This window comes from Spea bombifrons, chromosome 8 (assembly GCF_027358695.1).
Source record: "Spea bombifrons isolate aSpeBom1 chromosome 8, aSpeBom1.2.pri, whole genome shotgun sequence".
In the NCBI taxonomy this organism is placed as follows: Eukaryota; Metazoa; Chordata; class Amphibia; order Anura; family Pelobatidae; genus Spea; species Spea bombifrons.
The window spans coordinates 10136989-10157598 of record NC_071094.1 but is presented as its reverse complement, the minus strand read 5'-3'; the positions used below and the strand labels follow the sequence as shown (position 1 = coordinate 10157598).

General features: G+C 38.7%; 1 protein-coding gene across 3 annotated transcripts in view; it reads right to left on the bottom strand.

Annotated features, from left to right (window-relative positions):
- Window positions 1–18826: 18826 nt before the first annotated feature.
- Window positions 18827–20610, bottom strand: part of LMX1B (LIM homeobox transcription factor 1 beta) — a 111968-nt gene continuing 110184 nt past the window's right edge. For all 3 annotated transcript variants that reach the window (XM_053473964.1, XM_053473962.1, XM_053473963.1), the window contains exon 8: window positions 18827–19686. In XM_053473964.1, coding sequence (XP_053329939.1) covers window positions 19529–19686 — 158 coding nt within the window. In that variant the 3' untranslated portion in view covers window positions 18827–19528. The remainder of the gene's footprint in view (window positions 19687–20610) is intronic.

Here is a 20610-nt window from a genome sequence, read left to right as displayed (position 1 = left end):
CTCTCAAAAATCATAAATATGCTGGATAAAGAGAAAACGTTAGATAAGTCTAGTACTATAGCAAAATGGGAATCTGAACTAGGAAAGACTATAGATCAACAAATTTGGTTTACTGCTTGGTCTTCTACAAGAAAAGCAGTACATTGTATTAACCTTCAGGAACTATATTTTAAGATTCTTCACCGATGGTACCTAGTCCCTTCGAAGCTTCATAAAATGTATAAAACCACATCCGACCGTTGCTGGAGATGTTATAAAATGAAAGGAACTCTGTTACACATTTGGTGGGACTGTGAGAAACTTGGGACACTTAAACAAAAAATAGAAAACCTACTAAAAGAACTGTTTGGTCTTGAAATTGTACTCTCTCCTTTAACATTTCTTTTTCATTTAGAATTTCCCTATAAATTAAAAATCCAAAGAGATTTAAGTATTAACATTTTACTGGCAATTAAGATATGTTTAGCGAGGGAGTGGAAGCAACCAAATTATTTGATATGGAATAATATTATTACACAAATAAACTATCAATGTAAAATGGAGAAATATTTCTTCACGATGTCAAATAATTTGACTCTGTATGAGAAAATATGGGCTCCCTGGATATCTTTGCAAATAAACTAAACTAGATGTGGAGAGTGACTACAAATTCTGTCCTGTTATCCTCACACCAATGACCCCCTCGTTATGCTTAATAACATCTCATGTGTCGATCCCCTTTAGGCGAGACACATGATTGCAATAATCCCTCCCACCAATAACGTGATCAAAGAATATGTTGTATGAATGATGAATGAATGGAAGTAGTCTCACAATAGGAATAATAATTTAGATCTGGACTATTGTAATATAAATTTGATGTAACCTGTTAATCTGCATGTTGGTCATATCACTGTTGTGACTTACTACTTGATTTGTTAATAAAAATTTAAAAAAAAAAAAAAAAAAAAAAAAAAAAAAAAAAGAATTATCTCACTAGCACAGCCTTTTGGCGCCGCATCTTTTCACACTCCGGTGATGTTTTTGCCTTCCAGGTTTGGACTGTTCTCACTCCTTCCCTCAGATTGCAGAACACAGTTCTTCCCAAGGCCTGCCACACACTGCGTGTGCCGGGGTGAAGCCCTGTCAGACAGAAATCTGTCTCTAAAATGACTTGCGCCAGTCTGTGAGATCAGAGCTTGATGGTATCCATGCATTATTAGGTCTGATCTGTGCCAAAATCAGTGAGGTTTGGCATCTTAATGGGAACTACTAGTTTATATCTGTCTGATCAGAACAGAAGATAATAGTAACATACAAATGGATCTGAAAATGTAAAACAATATTTGTTTTCATCGACATTGCATCATGATCTGTGAAATGAATACTCATTCAGAAAATCTAGGGGGGACAACAGCGAATTCATAAATATTGATTTTTTTGGGGTGTATATGCACTCCTATATACCCACATTTACCCTTTAAGAGAATATGTTTTACTCCTTATCGCTTCTATAGCCAGGATCAGTGATTCTGTACTGTCCTCATTTACACAATACATGACACACTATTTAGGTCCGTAATACTATAAATGTTTCTTGGTGACAAAAGGGGCAACCAGAAAAGCACAATCTGTTGGATGGTACCTTGTGTGACATCAAAGAGTACACTTTAAGCAGACCTGGACTGGCCATTTGGCTCACCTGGCAAATGGGCGTTGGGCCGCTGGGTGACAGCGGCGAACACACTCACCCGACCTGCTGCTCCAGTGGCTATATATGCCGGTATATATGCCGGTTGCACACTACATGAACATAAAAATGTATGTCCGGCCTGGCATATCCAGCCACGTGCCTTAAAGTACCAGGGCCATGCCATCTTTGCAAGTACAGAGATGACTCAAAAGTTGACCCAGGTCCCTGCAGTATTGGAGGATTTTTATTATTAAAAGTTCATACTGCTACACACATAAAAAAAAGCTTCAGCTTTTAATGTGATGATGTTTTCATTAGAAACATATTTGTTACTATGAATATTTTTATGTACAAACACACTCTTTTTGTGAGTCCTAATTCTTCACCTATACAGAATAATTATATATTTTTTCACTACTGTTCCGACCCAAAGATATTCATAATGCTTGCATTGGAGAGAAACTATGGGGATGTAAATAATACACATAGCTAGAGGCACATGTCTTGTCTTCTTAAACAATACGTATAGAAAATGTATTACGATGTATTAAATGTATTACAATGTCCTGCTAATGTATGGATACTAATCCAATAAAACATGGGGACATTTGAAAAGAAGTGCCATTGCCTACTAGGCAGATATGGTAGCGGAAAATATAAACTGGGCTCACTAATGGATTTAAATTAAAATGAGCTCTGCTGCATAACAAAGAAATATCAGCGTTCTCTCTTCGGTTGCATATTATAGTATTACAATCATGCATTATTTCATAGTGTTAATATTACATTTTGGTAATTATCCTATTATGCTAAATATGGCATTTACATTTGATAATATATAAATGGAAAGCTAGTTATCGCAACTTGGAAGCCTCTTGGAGACAGAAACACGACGCCGGCTGCATGACATGTGACCCAGCGCAAAGTAATTCTGTAAATATTTATTCTGCAAATAGCGTCAAACATCCTTACACAAGCCACATATTGATGAGAATACAGAAAAAGGTATCCTTATTTGCCAAAATGCTCTGGATTCACATCCGGCGCATGTCCGACCTCATCTCAGGCTAGTACCATCCACGTAGTGTCCAAGTCCAGCCAGGAAAGCCGACGCTCGAGCTCGGGACAAGGTATTCCCTGCAGCTAAATCATACTGACAAATGAGAGCTAAGAGACGCCTATCAAAAAATGTATATAGGGTTTCCTTCTATTCCACTTAAAGTTACAAAAACCTACATTGATAGATACCATGTTGAGAATACAAAACAGAAGCTACGTAGTTTTACGGGGCCTCATAGTGCAACCGACGCTTTGTACCAAATATAAAACAGAGACCAAAAAGGGTCACCTTAAAGCCGGTTGTATGAAGCATAATGTTTTATATAACTTCATAGACTATGCAGCTCCTGGGCTCCCAAATACACAGGCTTAACATACCACACACACACGTGTGTTACACTTTCCCACGGCCTTAGAGAGCATCACCTTTTCTTCTGGGATAAATGTAATTGGAAACATTAAAAAAAAACTTCAGATAATGTTTTCTAATAAGTGTATAAATGGGTAAAGCCCTAAACTAGTAACCTCTACCTCTTTAACCAAAACCATATGGAAAACTGCACCGAAAACTTGTGAAGCGGTAAAAATATTCGAGATATGCGATATGAAAAACATGTATACAGCAAAATATTATATTTGTAGAATGTATTCCATATTTCAGTTAGGCGTATGCATACATAAAATAGAAATGATTTAGTATAATATATGAGTATTACATTGTGTGGGTATATACATCATTATTCAAATATTGTTAGTCAATCATTTGCATATGTGTGATTGTTAAGGATAATATAACATATCTATACATCTACAGCTATTTTATCAATGTGACTTTAGGCAACTTTTAACGTTTTATTAGATTATTTCAAACTAAGAAAACTGATTGTATTCTTATTATTATACTTTATTTAAAGAGTTCAGAAGGTAGACTTTGCCTTTTTGCAGATGTATGGTCATGACCACTCACTACCTGTAAAAAAAATGGCATCTATCTAGCTGTACGGCTTCCAAGAGCTTAGAAAGTCTTGGGACACAAATGATAACCCTGCCATTTCTTGTAGATTAAGATCCTATTTCTAGTCCCATTTGCATTAATGAGGTCTCAAATCAGGGAAGTCAACAATGGTGACTTTAACAAGCAGACCCACAAATTGCACTTCTCTGAGTGTATATTTGGAGTTACCCCAGATTTAAGAAGATTCTCTACTTGGCGGAGTATGAATTCAGTCCTGAGTGATGTACAATACATCTTAATGTGGCTAGACAACTGTTTAAAGTAGAGATGGGGAGCCAGCCATAACAAGGCATGAATCTAGACAAGATTGAACTATACAGCAGCCTGTCACATGGAGTCCTTGCCATGGGCAAGTAGACTCACCCAATGGAGGCACAAGTACTCTTGCACGTCCACAAGGGTCCCATGAAAACTAATTTCTGGAGATAAGTACAACTACCACAATTAACTATAAATAATATATAAATATCAGCTGGATCATAAAAGGTTGATAATCTAGTACCTTTCACGAAAAGCCACAAAAGTACTATAAAAAGTATAAAAGTATAAAATGGATCAGTTCTCTACCGTTATCAATGACTCAATGTGATTGCATGAAGAATCCAAATTGACACACATACACATAACACAACGGTTGTTGTACAATCCCCATGAGATACGCATCATATATGCATTCATAAATATAGTCATTGTTAGCTAAACCGGTCACTGGCTGTGTTACCTGCTCTTTTAACAGATCAAATAAATTGGATTACTTATTCTAGTGTAATAATAGGCAAGGTAAACTAGTTTATTTCTAAAACATTGGTTTTTTTTAAGACCAGGTGTCCATGGCCATCTTTAATTTAGTGACATCTTGTCTGTCGTGGAAATTTGGAATGCCTGATTAGTACATCTAATTAGATCCACGTCTTAAAGGCACCTTAAGCTAAAGCTATACTTCCAAATCTTATTTATGGGTTCCAACGATTTTTCATCCAGAGCATGTTAAGTAAAATAGAAGATTTTGTTAATTTCATTTGGCCGCAATGCTATATTTTTGTCCCTACTGCCAATTAGTTAATTAGCACAATAAAAAGATTAAATAGGCCCTAGAAGAGCAGCCTTTTATCTTAAAACATAACTTAGAATGGACAAATTACCTTTCTAGAAGGACTATATCACTAAAATGTAATATAATTAAAATATATAACTAATAAACTCTGCACTTGTGTGTAAATTGAGGTGCTTAAAGCATAAAGAAACTCACCTTTGTTTGTAGGGTCTAATAAATAAATAAAAACATATTTAAAATGCTAGTTAATTTAAATTCAAACAAAATCTTGAATTTAATAATTTCCATTTCATACAAATATATTTGATCATTTTTTATATTAATTGTTTTTATTTATTTCTCTATAAGGCCCTTCTAGCTCTCGCATTGCAAGTGCAAAGGCTGTAGACACTACAGATTTTCCACATACTAAATGTTTCAGTGGCTTATGTTCCACTGTAACCAATGAGAATGCTTTTCATTTTTTTATTTTATTTTACGTTTTCTTAATCAGTTAAGGTTCACTTGTTTGCTGGGTATTTGTGTATCACATGACTCTACAGCCCTAAAGGTCAGAATAATGTGTGGCGTAATAATGGCAGAACACATTTTTTTACATGGTGTAAATAGAATATGTTTGTAATGTTGGGCGTTGTAGGGGTTAAATTTCAGTTTCCAAATATTCAAAGTAAGATTGCATAATGAAAGTGTGAAAAGATAGCATCGAATAAAATATATCTTATGCAACGCAGAGAAAAAAAAAAATGGTTTTGGGTCTCACTCAATTTCTGCAGACAGAATGCAAGACGATCGAGAGACGACTTAGATAGCTCCCGGCCATATGTAATTACGACAAGGGTGGATGAACAGAACCCAGCCAGAACAAACTGCAAGGGAACCATCTCTTCCTTTCCACAGACTGGGGATTGTATATATATCTGTCAACAATATTGGATTAAAGTTAATACCTCTCTTTGTGGCTTGTTTTACTTATATACAAATGTGTATACAGTACCTTCCATGTATGTTTTTTTGGAGGGACAATATCTCCTAGGGAGCCAATGACATTTCTCCTTGTTGAGGATCTGTCAGGTGGGGTGCTCGTGTCTCACCAGACCCCAAAGTTTTAATAATTAAGCTAAATGTTTGTAGGTGAACGTGTTGGTCTGCATGAGTTAAACACATCGATCGAAAACATAGTTAAAGATGTTTAATTATAATATCAATGTTACATTTTTAATTGCATAAAACAATCTATAGATAACTTTCAATGTTTTTGAATCATTTCGGCTTAAAAAATTAGGGTCCCTTCTTTGCAATTTAAAATGCTCGGTAATACATGTAACACCAGGTCCCCTTCTTCATTTTCCTCAGGGGATGCACTGCCGAAGGATATGCGGCCCCTTCCTTCCCTTCCCGGCCATATGGCCTGCAGGAGGGCCGGATCTTCTTGGTCCCTCCCCGCAAGGGTTAGGAGCACTGGAACATTTGCAAGACAGGGGCCGCTCAAAAGAGTTACCTAACTCCCCTCCTCACCAGAAAAAACGGGCCTTTTTAGGAGACCCAGCTCCATCTTGGCGTTTCCGTGTCAATACAAAAACCGTGTACTCTCTGTAGTACTTGTAGTAAATTATGGAATTGTATTTTAAGGTAAAAAAGGCAACATAAATGTATTAGAACCCTATGTATACCATGCAGCCATCTTAACTTACTGTTTTAAGGATTTGCATAATACTCACCCCTATTAATTTGTTATTATAACATTAAATTCATAGAGCATGAGCAGTTTCGGTAACATCACAAGAAGAATACAAAAAATAACAATAATATAAAAAGAAACTGGTAATCCCACCTTTAGCCACAACTTTAGTTATTCTAAAATCTGTGTAGGAAACAAATAATAGTATTATAAAGAAATATTGGGTACGTTTTCTTGTCTTGGTCTCCAATTACTCATATGCTTTAAAACAAAATGTTTCCATGAAGTGCAGCTGGCTATGATTTCGTAGCAAAGTACGTAAATGCAAGGATAGTCATTTTAAAACACATACCTATTGTTTGGGTTTAAAGCCTGGAACTAGATCATAGGAATAAGGTAAATTCCTGGGACATGAAAATGTTGACAATTAAATAACTCTTACATCTACACGACACATTTTTGGGATTGAACTCAAACCACAATTTTTTTTTTTAATCTTACAATTTACAAAAGTGCTCATTTTCCTCCCGGGAAAAGACATTTTCCCATATTTGATTAGATTCAGGGTACATCTGCGGCAGAATGTGTATATATTGCAATACATTATTTTGTGAGATGTGCTTTATGTTTATCAGTTGTCTTATTCTTCACCATAAAATACTTTTTCCTGAACATTGTTGTATTTTTGCAAAGAAAGTTTACATATGACCCTTTCTTTTTTGACCATGCTACATCTATAGATTGCCTTTCAGACGTATTTCATATTATTAACAAGTATGTGGGGAAAGGCCGCATTTAAACCAATGCTGTCCATGATTCAATAGACCTTATTGGTTCATGAAGCATGCTGGTGGCTATACAAACACTATTGTGGGCTGCATGCTGTCAATGTTTTAGTGTTAAACAGGACTGAGCAATGTGAGTTGTCTGTGTGGGCTGCTGTATGTCGCTAGTGGACTTGGTCGGACTTATGGTTGCCAGCCCTCTCCTTTCCACAGGCAGCAGCATTTCTTTAATGGACAGACCTGGAATGGGATTTGGATGGAAGCGCAGCGTGACTGTGGGGATGGAAAGCCAGCATGACTGTGGAGAAGAATGGGCTTAGTTACTTCCTTCTCGTGGACCATGATGCCCTCTTGGGAGGGTTACAGTGATGGGAGGGTTGTTGGAGGCCCATTTTAGACTAGAAACAGAAAAGGTACCTCCTTTTCTAAATTTCAAGATCCAGTGATTTGCCCCCTCCTACCCTCTCTGTAGTTTTGTCATTTACAGTTTTGGTGTGGTTGTTTGTGCTTAGTTGCTGGAGTAGGCCATTTGGAATATGACATTAGTCATGGTGCATGTGTCTTGTTTTGATTATGCTAAGATATATATTTTAAAATTGTGAATTTAAGATATGTGTCACAGTGTGCAGAAATAAGAAACATTACACTGTTACCATGAATTAACCACAGAGTTTAAGATAAAGTTTAACATTTACATGGTGCCAGTGTGGTTATTTCCTGGTCGGAGGGATTGACAGTACCGCAATCAGGTACTATAGTAAAAAGAACAAAATGGACACACCGATGTTGCACAAACATATCCATGTACAACTGAAGGACACTGTACACACAGCTTACACTTACAGCTCCAGGCACCCTGTGGCTGCATGTGGAATTGCAGGTAAAAAACAAAACCTGTCTTCTATGTTTTTTTTTAGGTCAGGTGATGGGGCAATTATCCAGGTAACGCTTCTCAGTACTAGAGCAGGTATATTTAACAGAAAATGTTTGGATACATATTTACAAAATACCAACCTTCAAACATTTTCCAGGTTAAGGCAAAACAAAGGAAAATTAACAACCTAATTCCTGTGTTTCAAGCCAGGCTATATAGCCCCCTAAGTTTCTCTGTTTAAGAAGGACAGTCCCTCTTTGGGAACTAAATCCCTCTGTTCATTCTTCCTCCAATGTCCTTTTTTTTCATTAAAAGTGGGTATGAATGTATCGCCATGTTGTACAGCACTAAATGACACAATTAAGTGATGGGATGTACTAAACAGCAAGGGTAAGCGGCGCTCAGTGAGACTCCTGTCTTTGGATGTAAACAGCAAGGGTAAGTGGCACTCGGCGAGACTCTTGTTTTTGGATACAAACAGCAAAGGTGCGCAGCACTCAGTGAGACTCCTGTCTTTGGATGTACAAAGATTACAGATTTATTGTCACAAAGGTCTTTTAAGGACATTTTGTTTTGGGATTATGTCATGGCATGAGTCCATGGTTTGTTTTATGTTTACACATGTTGAAATAAAACAATTTGATATGTTTTTGTATGGCACCTAGGTCCTACTTTGTTTATTTTCTTTTTATTTTATGTAAAACACTATTGTCATTGTGTTATTGCTTTTTGTATAACAATCTTTAAAATCTATTGCCACCCTGCCTATGTTATTTAGTATTATTGTTCTTGATTATATAATTTGCGTCTTTACTTAGGCATCTTTCTTAGAAAATATGTAGTAATATGCCATACTTGTCTTTTCATGGTACCCCTGATCAGTAACATATTTACCTTGGATGCTGCCTTTGGCCGACACAGGACAGAGGCCCAACCTGTTTCTTTTGCGGCTGCCATGCTGGTATTTGACTTCATATCTCAGAGCTCTGCCTCTTAAGGACATACAGCGTTGGGTACAGCATGCTATGGAGGATGTGCTGGCAAGGCCCGGCCCTCCATAATGTAATTGAGCCACATGTGACTACCTTACTGAGTAGAGACTCTGGGCAGATCTGCTCACAGTTTTGTAGCAGAGGGGCTACAGCCCCTAATTGGCCTGGAATATGGCTCTGTCTGTAATGCAAACAATGGCATGGCACTATATTAGCCATGTTGCATCCTTATGTTTTACCGTATTAAATGGACATATGTAGCTGGATTCAAGTGTTGCTGCTTTGTGCAGTTTTAAGTATACCTGGAAACTCTCTTGGTTTGACCCAGAGTCCTTGGGGGAGAAAGAGGAAGTGACCCTGAGACTGGAGAAAGCAACACTTCACCCAGGGACTCTGGATCAAACCAAGAGAGTTTCCAGGGGAGAGGCATTTAGTCATGCCCAAATCCCCTTATTTTTCTTTGCCCACTTAAGGGTGTCTGGGACTGGGACCAACCCATGCCACCCATGCGGGCTAGCCCCCCTACATGCCTGGAAAGCCCCAATTTCTTATAAAGCCACTCCTCCAGAAGAGGGAGCGCTCTGGGTAGCGTACAGGGTCATAAGATCAGTTAAATGTTTAAAGGTAGGAATTGTAGGACAGTTTAAGGTATTTTTGACGACATGAATACCATGGTAGATTTTTCTGATTATTTTGTTCTCTAACTATTTTACACCATTGCACTTCCTTGTCTTTATGAATACAATTGCAAACTTCCCACTGTTGAAGAAAGTGTGTGTGAAATCTGCGAGAATGTTGATGGTTGTTACCAGCTGTGATTTCCCTTCCAGCACTGAGATAAGCTGAGACACTGTATGAAGAGAAATCTTTTGATGTTCCTTGAAACTCAAGTGCCCTTGAGATAAGTAAGAGAGATCAGTACAATCCCATCTAAACCTGTTTGGGGAAAAACACAGTAGTTTAGAATGTCTGAGAGCCAATGAAGACTCACAATGGGTTAACCTTTGAAATACCAGAAGGAGGTGCAAAGCAGGGCTAACCCATCTGGCGCTCAAAAGCTGAAAGTGGTCAGGGCTAAAATATTACATGAAAGTAGCACGCTTAGTATATTTCTTCCCAATTTGTATTTCTCATAGGAAACTATGAATGGGAAATGTCTAAAGCTCCGCTTCATTGTTCTTATGATTTATACATGTGCATGTAGTTCTGATATGGCCAATGGGTTAAACTGTTTCATGTGAGGAAATAAAATTAGGTATTAGAGTACTTGGTTGAAAAACATTTTATGACTGCAGAACCATAAAGTTACCTAAAAGTTACTCAATGAGCCTGGTGAAAGACACAACAACCTTTTTTTTTTTTTAATATCAATGTTGGTTCTGAAGTAGTCATAGTTTAATTTAAGAGACGCTCCAGCCATCAAATGCACTTTGGGAATTCTAACACTAACCTCCCATATGAACTACTCCTTTATCAGCTACCTCAGCTACTTCATGTGCAGAGGATGTGTTCAGCTGCACACATCTCCATGCACGTGCACGTGATATGTTTCAGCTCCTGCAATGGCTCAGCAAATGCATGCTGGCAGAGGTATGTTCAGAATGCCATATGCATGTGTGAAACACGTTCCCTTTGATTTCAATGGAAGCTGTTTCCTGCCACTGTTCAAAATAAAACAATATGTGCATATCTTGTATATGCATGCGTATTAACTTCAGTACATGTGAGTGTGTCCTTGTGGGTGTCATGGGTTTATATGTATCTGATAACCTTTCTGTGGGAGTTGTTCACCTTTCCATGGATTTGGCACAGGGCACCTGATGGCCTAAGGCCAGCCTTGACATGAAAATAAGAGTGTACCAGAAAGAAGAGAGCTCAATGACACTTCTTGCCTGGGGTATTATTCTCAGCAGGACCATCCTTATTAATTTAATTTCAGTGACGATATTAGGAGACACTGGGACTGGCCACTCGCTCCTATCGGACTAACAATTATCAACTAATTTGGGGGTGTACTCATAAAATTATGTGGTCCAATTTTGGAAAAGAGAAAACAAAGAAAGAAAAAAGTACATAAATATTTGTTTTTATTAAATGTGACCATAGATTCCCTTTACCAAAGTTCGACATTTAATCAGCAGAATGCCCCTTAAGCATATGGGCAAAGACTGTGGTGTGAATTAACCCCATATAGGCCTTTGTTTGAAAGTTTTGGTCTGCGCCGCTCTACTGCAGTATGAAGCCCAATGAGTTCTATCGTGACTGCGCTCATACATTGGTTTTGAATGATTGACAGCATTTATGATAAAGGGAAAAAAATACAATCAATATTAGTTGAGCTTATAGATATTATACCAATGGACAGAAGAAGTGACACACATTTTTATGATAATTCATAGCATGCCCTGATATCTTTCAACTATTTCGATTTAGGTTGGATGAATTAGAGAGCAGAATACCATTGACAAGGGATTAGTTACCATTTAGAATAAGATACAGTTGACATCAAGATTGCTGTCTCTTTAAGAAATGAATAATACATTCTTAAAATGCCATTTTTTTTCAATTCTGATGTCAATATAAGGAAACACAATCCTTAGCTGCTGTTGTAAGTCAGTTTTGGAAGAAAAAAATTAAATCCTATTGGAGGCACAGAATTGTCTACACCTCACTGTATAGGGCGTATGAGTATAAATGCCCCTTGGTGAGCTCTTGTCCCTGAATGTTTATATGTGGTATACAGGATCAGATGTTCATCTTGTGCTGCAGTATATTACAATATAAGAACCCCTCCAGTGGTGTATTGTAGGCTCCTGCAGACCTTGCAGTGCAGAGGGTCCCCAAGGCTTCTTGGTGAATGACATTAATAACATATACTGTAATAATTTATTACTAGCCATGGGCAAAGTGGTTATTGTCATATTCACATATGTGAGATAAGATGTTCCAAGACACAGCTATTTAGATCCAAAACAGTATTCCAAGAAGTGAGGGCCCCCAATGCATCTTGCATGGCACATCCCATGTACAAATATTATTGTTTTTTTCTAGCAAAATTCAAAAACATTATGTTGCTGATTCCTTTTATATGTATCACTAATTGCCTATCATGAACTTACAACACATGATGCATCTCCCCCACTGTTTATTTCCCATTCTGTGTTCACAAACAGTATATATATATAGATATATATATATATATATATATATATATATATATATATATACAGGTTTTAGATAACCGGCACCAAATGTTTGGGAATGCACACCCAGTTTTTTTATTTTGTTTTTCTTCTTTCCTGTTTATGTAACACATTTCTGTTTGTAATGCAGAGCTTCGGCATCCCATTGTTCTCAGTATCAAGGGGGTTAAACAGGTTGTTTCAGGTGAGAGAGCCAAGTCAAACATTTCATTGGAATACTTGCCATTGTCTGTTTTGCTGGTCTACGGTTTAACGCATATCTCTTTTTCATTTTCTTCTTTTGAAGGGCCAGCTAGGGCTATCATACTGGCCATTTAAAATTGGGCATATATGGATTCCTGATGTCCTGGAGTCTGAGTAAATTATGCTATGTGTTCCATGACTGTGGTTCTCAACGTCTTCAAAGATCACCAAGACATCAGGATTTACAACTTAACCCATTTTGATCAAGGAAGAGTATCCTCCAAATCCAGAGTATTATTTAAGGATTATTTGAGATCACCAGTTAAAGGGTTCATCTGTCACCCCTACTTAGCATTTAAATTCTTCATCGGTTGATCCAGCCACCTCAAAACCCTCAATATTCATGCAGCTATTTTTGTCGCTGTAGCACCAAAACCCATAGCTTTTTCTTTTTTCTTTTGCACAATAGTTTACCAGACAAGTCATCATCCATTCCCTCAGGGCAGGCTTTGCTGCCATCTCATATTAAAGAAACAGTAATCTTAACCTTATCTTAACTCTGTAAGACAGGTGTATGTGCGAACATGACGGATCCACTGACTATTGTTGAGGTCCTGAAGGGTGAAATGGAAAGAGTTTATCAGTGTTTACCACTCAAACTTCTTAACAGTAGGGTTTTAAAGATCAAAGGTGAAGTTAATTAGTGGTTGAAGCTTTTTTTCAGATACACCTGTGATTGAGAGGAATCACTTCAAACTCAGTTGTGTTTAGTTAGGAGGGAGATGTTTGAAGGGTGCATTCAGAGGGTTTTGTTACACTTTCTATTTTCTGAAAACAGGAGTGACCACATCACCCTGTAAAGATAGTAAACATTTTTCAAGCTCTCTTTTTAAAAAGTAGAAAGTAACCTAAAATTCCTACATCTGTCCATATAGTTATTTATATGGAAATACTTTTACTTATTTTGCTTGTGTGCACAAAAAATGTGGTTCTATGGGAATGAACAGGGAGGTTTTTGCCTAATAATAATTAGAACGTATTGAGCTGATAAGAGAAATTCTGGAATATGAAGCAATTCAGTTGCAAGCATAGTTAGGGGCAAGTAAGTATATAGGGGGCAACCAGGGCATGGCAGAAAGTGTTTTCTGTAAGTTGTTAATAGACATAGTTTTTAAACATCCCAGATTAAAGGGGTATTTAGGTCAAACCAGGGAATATGTAAAAATGTAGGCTCCAAAACTCAGTTCCCATAGGTAACTGCTTCCTGACCTACCAGGCTGGGTGAGGCCTGGTGGGGCCCCTTAATGCTTGCAACACCTTCATCTGCTCTCTCCTTTTGAAAGAAGTCCTGCATTCCCCATAAGAGCCCCGTGACAGGGTTCACTAGGGATACACCATGGCCCGGCTCCTTTGATGCTTAGGGCCTGGTTGCCACTGGACCCTTATCATGTAGGCCAGTTGGTACTGCATCTGTGACTCATCTGGTACCCAAAAGACCTCAACTTTTTTTACAGATAAAGAACATGGATTGAATTGATCTACCCACCCTCAACCTTTGTATACTAGTACAAGATAGAGGATTTTCTATATTATGCTGGAAAATCTACTACCCTAATGTATAGATTGCAAGTTTATCGTTTACCACACTTATGACAGCATGACATTTAATTTGCACATAGGTTGGAGGGGGATACCTAATGTTCCCTCTAATACTTAGTAGTTGATGTGTGCATAATTCATATGTTGTGCACTTTTTTTCCTGTTACAATAGTATGCGCACACATCTGTTTGTGCAAATGTAAACCTGAATGAACATAACTAATAACTAATAATAACTAATAACACACGGATTATTGTATTGTTCTTGTCCATATTAAATACATGATTCAAATATTCCCAGTGTGGAATGAAAAATAATGTGAACCTCTAAAATAATCACTTCAACAAAAGCTTAGCAAACTTGTAGTCAGTGAAACGGGATTGGAGCTACTCTGACATAAAAAAAAAACACTTAAACGTTTTGCGCTTGGTATTCTCAAGAAGTATCTGACGATGTGAACCATCGATGTGTAAGTGTATGATATTAGAGGAGCTGTGTACATTCAGTACAGTGCTGTGCAAACGATTTAGGCAGGTGTGATAAATGCTGTAAAGTAAGAATGCTTTCAAAAATCTAAATCAAATCAACATTTGGTGTGACCATCCTTTGCCTTCAAAACATCATTAATTCTCCTAGGTACACTTGCACACAGAAGGAACTCAGCAGGTAGGTCCAAACATCTTGTTCTTCTGTGGATCTAAGCACACTTTTCATTTTGTGAAATGATTAACATAGACTAATAATGATATATCTATTTTTAGAAAGCTTTCTTACTTTACAACATTGTTTCACACCTGGCTAAAACGTTTGGACAGTACTATATAATTGTTAGAGTGGGTACATATGTGTATGTATGTGTAATTGTAGAGCTGCCTCATCATACCCACATTGTAATTCATTCCCATACCCCACCACAATCATTATCCCCAACCACCATATTCATATCCCCCATCATATTTTCCCTACCATATTTTCCATCCCCTACCATTATCACCCCATATTGCACCACAATCATTCCTTCAATCAATAGAGGTCTCTTACGCCTGCAGCCATGGCCACACACAAAATTGGAAGGCCCGTCTAATGGCCAGGGGAGACAACTTACCAGGAAATTTTGTATGTGTTGCACCAGTTGTGTGGGGGCAATGATGGCACAGACTAGCTGTTGAAGTTGGGTGGCCTGGGGGGTATTTTTTCACCAAGGCTCCATGCTTTCTAGTTACTCCCCTGCATACATGGGACAACTGAAGTCACAATTTAGTGCCACTAATTCTTTTTAATAAAATATGCAGATTGAAACAGAGTAAATAACACAAAACCTTTACTTTTCCTCTCACTGATTTCTGGGCCTAGAAAGTTTTGTCCTCTGAAGTGACTACAAATTCAGGAGGGCGTTTTATCTTTGAATAAGTAAAAATTAAATAATTCAATGTATTCCAACAGTAAGTAAAGTGCCAGGAAACAGATGACCGAATACTCACACCAGGACAGGCTCTGCCACACCGACACCCAAACAAACACACACCGGGATAGGTTATGCCACATGGACACCCAAATACACACACCAGGACAGGCTCTGCTACACCAGCACCCAAACACACACACACCAGGACAGGCTCTGCCACCCAGCACCCAAAAACACATACACCAGGATAGGATCTGCCACACTGACACCCAAACAAACACACACCGGGATAGGTTATGCGACATGGACACCCAAATACACACACCAGGACAGGCTCTGCTACACCAGCACCCAAACACACACACACACCAGGACAGGCTCTGCCACCCAGCACCCAAAAACACATACACCAGGATAGGCTCTGCCACACTGACACCCAAACACACACACCGGGACAGGTTATGCCACACAGACACCCAAACACACACACCACGACAGGCTCTGCTACACCAGCACCCACACACACACACCAGGACAGGCTCTGCCACCCTGCACCCAAACACATACACACACACACACCAGGACAGGCTCTGCCACACCGACACCCAAACAAACACACACCGGGATAGGTTATGCCACATGGACACCTAAATACACACACCAGGACAGGCTCTGCTACACCAGCACCCAAACACACACACACACCAGGACAGGCTCTGCCACCCAGCACCCAAAAACACATACACCAGGACAGGCTCTGCCACACCGACACCCAAACACACACACCGGGACAGGTTATGCCACACGGACACCCAAACACACACACCACGACACGCTCTGCTACACCAGCACCCACACACACCAGGACAGGCTCTGCCACCCTGCACCCAAACACATACACACACACCAGGACAGGCTCTGCCACACCGACACCCAAACACACACCAGGACAGGCTCTGCCACACCGGCACCTAAACACACCAGGACTGCCACACTGACACCCACGTCTGGATGGGCTAAGCTACAACAATAAATAAATTATTTTCCACACTTCTTTGTAGTTGATGTGATTTATGTGAATTAAAGCCCCCACACCTTCGTGTATTGCCCCCAGCAAGCCCCACAAATCTACAAAATCGCTATCAGAATCCTAAATGTTGGAATTTGCAGATTAAATATAATAAACTTTTTAACTTCACCGGGAAAGCAGGGTAAAAAAGCCATCCATCATCGCTACTGACACCCCAGGGAGCCTGTGCCCATTTTAAATATGACTCATAACTGATGCATATTCATCATTACCCATTTTTTATTTACTTTACCTTTTTTCTGACTCTTTTCCTGCCTGCTCTGTGCCCTCCCTGGATTACTCCTCCACGGGACTGACTGACTCTGATCCCATGTGAGCATGCCTTCCTCGAGTGACACGTTGTGTCTTCAAGGGGGCGGGACGAAGAGCCTCGCTAGGGCATTAGGCGGCACGGTGTCCACACGCTGGGCGCTTTATCATTAGAGGGGCGTCGGAGGCAGCCGTTTCAATGCTCGACCGGCCAGCTTACCTCCTTGTGGTCCAGTCCGGCCCTGACTGGGCCTATTTTCAGATAGGGGCCTGACGCTGCAGCTCCATCAGCCCCTTCGTTAATCTGGCCCTGGTTCCAGTCCCTTACGCAAATAAACCTTAGAATAACTATAATTTTATTCTTTCCCCTGGAGGTTCAAACACAGACACTTTTAAGAAGTCTTTTCAGTTACTATGGCAACAACCGATCAGTGCCCACTTTTGTGTCACATGACGCAACATTTTTGAACAAGTTAAAGTTTTACCTGATTAAAGAATTATTTCTGGGTAGAGCTTGGGCATGCAACAGTGCTGGGAACTATGCTTCCAATGTTACATTTAGTTACAAAAATGTTAAATTGAGCAGGTGAGTAGGTAGGACAGCATTATTATGGTAAAGACAAAGGGAAGAACACTAGTGTGTGAGAGAAACTGCCCCCCAAGCATTGGCCCCATATTTTAGTACTGGCCATACATTCTTGATGGTGGCCCTATATTTGCTTTACTGTCCCAGTCTTTCTGAAATCTGAATAAGCATGCTGGTCATTGACCTAGGTAGTGGCTGCCTCTTGACATCAGTCAGCTAGGAATACGGCATATTGGCACCTGTGCACAGGCTTTTAGAGCAAATGTTCATGCACTCCCAATGCATTCACCTCTTGTTAATGGGTACATGAATAAACTGCAGAGCATATTTCATAGTCTGTACTAGGCAGGCTAGGGTTGCACCATCAACTGTGAATATGGGAAAAAAGAAAAAAACTGACGTAACTACTCCAGTTTGCTTTTCAAAGGCATGCATTCGTCTTTTACTGAATAAAATCCAAACTATAAAGCCTACTTATAGTAATTCATCATCGGTTTGCCATCATTTAAAGCAATAATTTAGATCAATTTATTTGAAATGCCCCTGGAGCGCTAACTATACCCCTTGAAGTTCCATAACAAGGATATCATGATGTTGTGTCTGCTCCACAAAACCATTCATCATATTTTCAACCTAATGGATCCTCTTTAGTCTGTAATTCACACAGCTAATTAAGCGTGATGGAAAAGGTCTTGCTTGATTTAGCATAAAGCTATTCATGCAAAACGTAAAGGGTTAACTTCCTACACAACAGCAATCATTAGGGGCACAAAGCAATAAACTGCAGGCTGACCCATGACCTCTCTTCTCCCTGATGTGTAATTGTCATTTATAATTCGGCAGGTGCTGAAATCCTCTTTATTTGCCACAGAAGGTCTGCGTTATTGAGCTGATCTCCATTCTCGGTCCCTTTAAACCTTTCTATTCCCTGCTGACTCTTGTAGGACACTTGAGAAATAAAAACCGTGAGGTCAGAGGTCATGTCTTAATCTCCAGAGTCTTTCCCAGGATAAAATCTGCAGTGATCATCAGCTTGTCATATTGATTTGAAGCCCAAAGGGGGATCGCAACGTAGATAAATACAGACAATATTTGTTCTATGTGTATTATACACAGGGAAGCCAGTGTGTACCAATTACTCGTTGACAATAGTGTGTGCCTGTTTTACATAATGACAACTGACTGCTCATAAGGTATCCACTGAGCTACACCATTCGCGTTTGTGTAGTTCTCTAACTATACATGTAATGGCTGTTTACTTGTTCATGTTGACTGCATAAGTTATTTTATACATACAATAGCGGGTAACAATTATCTTTCATACAATATTTTACAAAAAATAAATAGATTTGGTTTTCCCAATATTACCAAACGACAGAACTTATTAATGTTGTACGTTTTATTAAATTAAGTTGTTTTTTTTTTGTTTTGTTTTTAAATCTTTAAACCACCGCAAGGAACATAAGACCATTAATTTAAAAAAAAAAATGGATCTCTCTCCAGAAAAACATGCAGTCCTTCCTGTGTTGGCAATGACCTTTTAAAATCTTTGCCTGCTCATATGATATAGTGGCTAAAATCTAACCTTCTGGTCTATGGAGAAAATCAACCAAAAAAATATAAGAAGAAAAATAATAATAATAAAATAGATTAAACGTCACATTTACAATAACTTCTCACAGTTCAAATTTGTTAATTCCACATCACGGTGACATTCATGCAGTTTTAGAGGAGGTGAGGAAAAGTTTTATCAGTGGCTTTTTTCTGTATAATCCTAGAGGATAAAACCTAGTTTTCACACAATTTTATACAAATACTGTGTTCTTCCTTTTTTTTTTTTAAATAATGGGCTCATTTTAAAATGCGGGAGAAACGTTTATCATAGTTCTTGGTCATGCTGTTTCCAAATAGTATTAGGGTCTCTGCAGTCATTTTTTTTTTTCTGCTTCCATTGCTTGACTAGTTTTTCGCTCGCCGCTGAGAATTCTGGGAAGGACAACTGCGCACATATGGCTGTAAGTCTCTGAGGGTCCTTTTTTGTTGTTGGTTGGAAATGAGGAAAAAAAAAAGGATCGATGAAGGCTCAAGAGGCAAAGTAGGAACTCTGCATGGAATACAGTCGGTCTATGGGGTTTCCCACCCTGGCTTGCATGGAGTTGACCTCTGAAGATGCCAGGAAGCAGTCACTGAGGCTCGTTAACGAGGTATCACTGTCAATGTCATGAAATATGGTGTCATTACCTGTAATGAAAATATAGAAAAAAAATCATGAGAATGGTGGTATCATTAAACGAATATTTACATTTACACTATATGCCTTACCCTCCCCTACCCTCCCGTACCCTCCCGTACCCTCCCCTACCCTCCCCTACCCTCCCCTACCCTCCCCTACCCTCCCAAAGCCATAGAGAACCATAGAATGTACTGAACTGTAGTAGTATATGGGAAACATATCTGTGCTGATTAACTTTTTTATGACACAGAACTGACACATTAACCCTTATAGCGATAAAGATAAAATGAATCAACTACTAGCTGATCAATTGCATTTTCCCTGTACATTTATCAGACACGAGTGGTGGCAGGCCATCATATATTATTGTTAGATCGTTTATGATAATGCAGTTATGTGACAAAGGCTTTTGCCACTTTTACACGCAGTAACATTGTATCCCTATTTTAGATTTTATTGTCATACAACATGTGCGTATGGTATGTCTGCTACGATGTTTCAAAAGATCACCGGGATTATCTGTACAAAATAAAACAGTCAAAACAGAACAACATTTCCCAAGGAAGATTGAAGCAATATTAGTGAGAACTAAACGCACAGGGAAGCCTGTGGGTATATTAGTAGTAAATGATGGAGACTGATTAAAAAAGAAAAAAAAACAGTAAGGCCCCCAGGAGGCTTTTTTGTGTTTTTGGATCAATAAATGGGAGTTTAAGAGAGTTGTCCTTTTTCAACTTCATGAGTTGTGTGAAAAAATATCACTTTGAACACCATATGTCATTAGTGACTTTAACACTTAATGGAAAGCCCCACTTATCCTTACAAGGGATTCTATATTTTTTTCACGTCAAATGTTTCTTCTTTTTGGATAATCTACTTCTATTTCAGACCAACATCACGTTATCACTAGAAAGATCTTGACAGCTTTGATC